At 34.4% G+C, this 7,169-nt stretch overlaps 1 protein-coding gene across 1 annotated transcript; it reads right to left on the reverse strand.

Annotated features, from left to right (window-relative positions):
* Window positions 1–3,180: 3,180 nt before the first annotated feature.
* LOC144425614 (uncharacterized) lies at window positions 3,181–6,807 on the reverse strand. The gene is made up of 3 exons (XM_078114939.1): window positions 6,703–6,807; window positions 6,217–6,443; window positions 3,181–3,603 (listed from the first exon to the last, which is right to left on the reverse strand). Exons 1-3 carry the CDS (start codon window positions 6,770–6,772, stop codon window positions 3,412–3,414), a joined length of 489 nt encoding a protein of 162 aa, XP_077971065.1. The 5' UTR covers window positions 6,773–6,807; the 3' UTR covers window positions 3,181–3,411.
* Window positions 6,808–7,169: the final 362 nt, after the last annotated feature.

A 7,169-nucleotide genomic window follows, 5' to 3' on the forward strand; every position in this document is an offset into this window, starting at 1 on the left:
TTCTATTAAACAGTTGCCTTCATGTAAGTTGTACTGATAAAATAGTTTCTATATTCTTTGCTTTTATCCCTAAAAATTTACCGCAATCGGATATTTATGGAAACATAGACGTAGTTATGTTGTGACGCGGTTTCAAATCTTAATCGGATTAGCGGTGTGGCGTGACTTTCATTACGTGATAGCCAATGACATCGCAGATTTAATTTTAGTATTTTGCAATATTCTATTTTTAAATAAATTGCAAAGAATTTTAAAATATAAGTTTACATATGCTATTATAATCTACAGTTAAGTTAGCTCAATTCAACAGCAAATAAAAATTGAACTCAATTTTTTTATTTAAAACTTTGAAAACGCTCATAAAAGATAAGCGTAAAATTACCCAAACTTTGCTGTAATTTTTTAGCGAAATTATTTTTCATAAATCTGGAATTCAAAACTACAAAGGGAGCATTGTTAAACAAGCCGATATGGAAACAGATAACTTGGTATACAATCCCCTTCCGAATAATATTACCCCAATTATAACACGCTCAATATCCAAATAGAAAAATTATTACAATTCTACACAATTTGAAAAAAACATAAATCTTCTGTTATTTATCTATCTTGAAGCATTTGTACAAAAGATTGATTTTCAACTAAAACACTGTCTATAACTGCTATAACGGATTTATCTTGGTAGATTTTTCTCAGTCTCGAGTGAGTACGTGTAATGCACCGTCATAACTTTATACCTTTAACAAGGCAGCGATTGCAATATCTTTTTCTATCACCAGTTTGTTTCAGCCATTTTTACAGCTCAATTCAACATGTCACTTTATATTTTGGTATTTTGCACGTCGCCCTAGTTATTGTATGTCAATTTTAAATAATTAGATTGCTTTGACTTTTAACTACATGAATAAGTCAAACTGCAAAAGTATGTGTTACGTTTGCTACCTACTGAGTTTTGGGTGCTCCTAAAGTATGCGCACCAATATGTCCCACAACCTGAATCCTAACCGGGTACACAACCTGAGTTGAGGTTGTGCGCCATTTTGGTGCGCATACTTCAGGAGATCCGAGTTTTGCAACCATTTTTCATTTTGCCAAGGTAGTTATTATGTGTCGTATTTGAAACAAAAAGTTGCCGTAGATTTTGCGGGCTCTCTTTCACTGATCTAATTATTATATGCCGCCTAAAATCAAATGGTTGCTTGTCGCGAATCCCATTCAGATTTGTGATTAGACCCACATGAACTGTTCCATACTTCCATATTAGCTGATACAATATAAAATTCTTACGTCTTTTAAATGATTCAACGGTCTTTCTGCACACAAGAACCAACATATTTTTGAGGCGTTTCATCTGAGCAAGATCGGACTTCCTCAGGCGTATAATATTTGACTACAACAAAAGATAAATTGTTATGTCCTCTGGGATCTTTTGTACAAACACCACCTATCATTCCTAACCGTAACCTTAACTGAATAATTACTCATTTTCATATTTTTTTAAAGAATGGCGTTCAAATTCAGTGTGTTCAGGGTTATAGTTAGCGAACGCCTCATTCTTTAAGACATGGCGAGCGCAATCTAAAGTATCTAAAACATGAAAAAGTGTATTTTTATTCAAATTTAAAATTTTTGCATTAGTGACACGGGGTTTTGTACAAAATATCCGTTTTTAATTACATAAATTAGAAATCTATCATCTATTTATTCAATAACAACAACCCCTAATTAGCTTTCTTTCACAGTTGTTCAGTTCAATGCAAGTATAGAAATAGTTCATCGTTTCACATTCTTGAAACCCTTGCACATAATTATCTCCCACAATCACACAACCACACCGGTTGTTGACGAGTGCGATGTTTCTTTTATATGGTTGAATTTTTTATTACTATATATTGTCCCATATTCCAACACCTTGTCGGATATTGTTGATTTTCCCTGACATAGGAAAACTGCAATGACAACTGGAATAGAATCATACAAACCTTATCCATATATCAATATCTCAAACGTGGCCAAAATTCTGATAATTTAAACAAACCCACCGTCCAAGGTAGTATCCAGGCCGGATAGCGACTGTCAGAACAGCGACTGTCATAATGGCGACCGCATTAAAACAGCGACTGTTATGATAGCGACCTAAACTCGTGTTCACTGAGTTGAATTCACTGACTCGAATTTCCTGGCCGGTCGTTGGAAGATAACGCTATGTCGTGACACATTAATTTTATGATTGCAATATGACAAAACAAAGTTAGGGTTAGGGTGTGGGTGTTGGATTCGACTCCATCACTAGTCAATCTCCAGTGAACACGAGTTAAGTCGCTATCATAACAGTCGCTGTTTTAATGCGGTCGCCATTATGACAGTCGCTCACTTGATTACGTCGCTATTATGAAGTCGCTGTTTTGACAGTCGCTATTTGGAACCCGAGCTGCCCAAAAGAGTAGTTCGAGCTTAATTTAGTTTTTTCTATTATTACCAAGATCCTAGCATTGTCTGTGATGTGTTTGAACTTCCGATATCTCATTTGTCACCATTCTTATGTGTATTACGTTGCAGGTAATTATAGCTAGTCTGGTCTAATTAGAAAAAAAAGACATTCAGAATAAAGCAGAGTTACGGTTTCCATCATATCGATGTCAGTGTAACTTATGGTAAACATTTGCCAAGCTGTAGAATTGGCAACGCGTTTCGAATTAACTTGGATAGACGATCTGAAACTTTGGCCGAATTAATTTCCGGATTCAACGAACTAATACATTTTAAAACTTTAGCCAGTTGTACAAAGTGGGGTGATACCCTTAACTCAAGTGCCCCACGTCATCAAAAGCCGTTTTCTAATAACCACATTAAAAAAAAAAAAGTAATTAACGCATCAAGTAACCCCAGGAGCAAATTTTAACCTTATTTTCAGCTTTCTGCTTATTCACTTAATTCTAGTCGTCCTTGTTTTCTCATGAAAGGAATGATCTTAGTTTCCCGAAACTATTTTGTGATCAACCTGATGCGTCCGAGAATAAGTATCAGAAAAAAAAAAAGATATTACGGTGAAGCTGAATTTATTACGAATTAAAATTTCTCAAATTTCAAAATTAAGCAAATAAATCTCCAAACTCTACTCAATTTTGAAGATTTCACCACTCGGTATAGTAAGATCAGCAAAAAGAAACAATTTTTTAAATTACTCTATGAAAATCTCAATCAAATATTACTTAATAAAATATAATTTAAAATAAAATGTTTGCAGAACTGAAACATTTCAAAAAGTAAACCTTTTTTTATTCAACCCTATTTTAGCTGTGACCCCGGCATTGATCACGGTAAGGCTAATCGTATAAATTTTGATCATTATTCAAGGGTTCATATTTTATTGATAATAAAAGAACAAAATACAACCAGGCAGACATTACATTATATCAGGATCTCACAAATAACTCCATGCTGCTTCCAGGCAGGATCACCATTCACCAACCTTTGATATTGCACATTCGGGTTGAAACGAAAAACAAGATAAACATTTGTTTGATCTTTATATTTGATCCCCGTGTTCGGATTATTTGGATACCATTCAATGAATGGGTCTGCAGGTGTGACGTCATCGGTCTGAAATGAAAAGCATTAGATAGCGTTTATCACGAGAGCATGCTTGATCACACATTTAATTTATTGTCTTGAGTTACCTATGTCATCAATTAAAATACGATATTATATTACCGATATATGCTTGGTCAAATGTGAACGCAAGATTTCCTAGTCTCTCATTTGTTATCATGTAAAGCAGGGGTCGGCAACCTTTTGTCGCTCTCGGGACAAATGAGGGTTGCAAGTCATTGACGGGCCGCACATATTTTTAGAAATTTGAAAACCGAACGGATGATACTTTTTATAATAAAAATGAAGCAGTGATAATCTCTCGAATAGAATATATATTTATTTCCTCATTGCATTGCATTTTCGGCGCAATTGAACCCCTTGCACTTAGCATCAACTTTTCTGCATTTGGTTTCAATTTCTCTAATTATGATCTAAATATAGGCTCATTAAACGAGTATATGTGAATTTTAGACTTGTTAGGTTATAATATAGTTTAGTCTGCACGCGTCTCACAATGAATTGTGTAACGTGAAAAAATAATCGTCAAAACAGCTGTTTTGTTACTATAATTTAGCTAATTTTCAGTCGGACATTAACCATGTCATAACTTGGGGTTTATGCTTTTTAACCTTCAAAGTTTTTATTTTCCCTTTTCGCCATATACTTGCATCTACTAATTATTTTATTGTGCGACTCTGACATAAATATATGGAAAACGCACCATAGAATGGAATGGAACACGCATAAATTGTAACAGATGAGAATTAGACATAAGATATGTCTCACGAACAAGACTGGTGGTAATGCATACCACTTAAAATAAATGACAACATCATTATATGTTTTAGCTAGTGTATAATTTTTGAAGCTGTATTTAGTTTGTACAACGATGGGTTTTCGACGCAAGTTGTAAATCCGAGATAAAATTAACTTTGGTATCATTTTCAATTATCGGTAAACATCAACGCCAAGATATTCAGCTAATATTAAATAACCAAGTTCAGATTTCTTCAGACATACATAGTAAAACAATAACAAGAAAAGAAGTACATTCATATTTAAACCATCAGTGCAAAAGTTTGGGAGTTACGCATGTTAAATATTCAATAAAATCATACTCTTGCACTGATTATTTAAATATGCATGTAACTGCTTTTCTTGTTATTGTTCTGCTATGTATGTCTGAAGAAGTCTGACCTTGGTCAGACCAAACGTTATAGAAGTATATTTGTGTTACAGTGCAGCAAGACTATTGAACCACTTAGAACAGTGGTTCCCAACCTTTTTACCCTGGCGGACCGGTAAAATTAAACTAAATGTACTCGCGGACCAGCAAAAAATCGAAATGACTGGAACAGGAAAAGAATAACATATATTTGCATAATATAAATGCAATGTCGGACACTCAATTGCTTCTAGACAAAAAAGACACACCTAAAAATATTGCAGTGCTGTGCACCCATAATGCGTAAGAAAGGAACGCATAAAACATCTCACATAAAAAACATGTACATGCCAAATAACGTACAAACATAATTAACTCTAGTGATAGTTTGGCTGCTGTTTTGTTTCCAATATATGTTTGCAAACGAGGCCTCAAAAAAGTTTCAGCAACACGTAGCTCTGCAATGGCCTGCAGCCGATATCTGTGCTTCATTTTAAAGCTAGTGATGAAAATGTTTCTTCGCATAACGCAATAACTGGTTGAAAATACGGACAACAGTTTGATTGCGCGAATTTTTGTAAGTTCTTAGCGATGGATATTCGTTATCAAGAAATATTCGAAATTGTGACTGATTCTTTTTTAAATCTGGACTTTAAAGTAAAATCACCATTTTAATCAAGCGTTATCTTTTTTGTCGGTTTAACATATTAATCCCTCTGCATCGACGCCTCAACCGAAATGAATTTACATATTTACATTTCAATGACAAAGTCGTCGTTAACTTGGCACCAGGCTCAAAATCCTATTGTGTCTGCTCAAAATGCGGAAAAAGATCTCGGCGGCCCATGCGTCTCGTGACCACCTGCAGGCTCGCAACAAGTTTATATCTTACTCCATATTGTACTGTTCTTGAATTTTTTCTGGTTTATCAAAGAAATATGCATAACGTTTTATATGGATGGTCATATTAATCAAAAAGAGGACACATAACAGAAAAAGCACGCGTGCCGATTTTTTTGTTTTCTAAATCTTGCGAGATTTGATGAATCGGAGCCGAAAAAACGAAAAGTGTGAAAACTCGGCGCCAAGATGTCGCGAAAGACGTCGCACTATGAGGGCGAAAGAGAAAGCGTAATAAACAAACACAACCTCGGCTTCGGTAAAGCGATTGAGACGGCGTAAAAACAACTAAACAACAAAATTTCTCGAGGACCGGCAAAAAAGCTTTGCGGACCGGCGTTTTGGAACCACTGACTTAGAATATTAAATAAATTTGCAAAAAAATCCCCGGAATCAGAAAAAGGTGAAACGTAAACAGTATTCGAAATACCGTCTGCACAGTTGTAGATAATGAACTGTTGCCTCAAAATATTTGGCCGTGTTTCTGTCCACACTCTTTTTATCTTGTATTATATTTTTACACGAAAGAATTTTTAGCATAATCATATGGCACTAACCGTAGGATCAAACTTAATTGCTGTCCATATGTTAATCCATGTCTTTCCCGTTGGTATATTTCTACTCAAGTATTTCATAATCGCATTGTAAGATTCTTTATCCCAGGTCAAACCAACATCTGCGTTACGTTTCTTACAAATATCAACTGCATTGTCGTAGTTGACATCCCGTTTATCATGTATCACAGCGAAATAACAGATATTTCCAATCTTTAATTTACAGTTTTCTAAATTGGAATAAATGTATACTTAAAAATATGCCGAATAATGATCAATCCTTAGTTTGGGCAAGAAGCACCAAGTACATTCAACCAATACTTCAATATTTTCAAATCAAACTAGTCCAACATTTAACACTTGCTGACATTACTCGACATCGGCTCCATCGAATTTAGAAATATCGTTTTGTTTTATAACCACTTTAAAGTGTATTGATTACTCATAAAATATTCATAAACTACAACTTGGATTTAAAAAAATATTCACCTGGATCAGGAGTTGGTTTCGTTGTTGTTGGAGTAGGTCTAGTCATCTGCTTGAGTCTTTTTGGAAGCATTTGAGGCTTATTCGTAACATCTAGTTTTTGTTCAATCCGGGATATCGCTAAATATTAATATAAATATTACACATAATATATTTACTTTTTGCTAATACAATAAAACCTCAGCCTCGCATTTATTTTTACACATTTCTGGCGTGTTTTAATAGTTGGAGTGTAGAGTTGAAAATAATCGAACACGTTTACTAATCTTAAACAGGCTCACTATAGTTCTTACAGTCATTCGGTAAAATATTGTCATTGTTTTTGTAAGTTCATATTACAGTCAGAATAAGCTTATTCGCTCTCTGTGTTTTGTATTTCTCGAAATATCCCATCTTCAAATAAAGTGATTAGAATAATTCTTTCGTTTCATAACCTTGTCACCAACTTTGCCATGAAATGTTTCCAGTTT

The sequence above is a fragment of the Styela clava genome, chromosome 8, assembly GCF_964204865.1.
Source record: "Styela clava chromosome 8, kaStyClav1.hap1.2, whole genome shotgun sequence".
NCBI lineage: Eukaryota > Metazoa > Chordata > Ascidiacea > Stolidobranchia > Styelidae > Styela > Styela clava.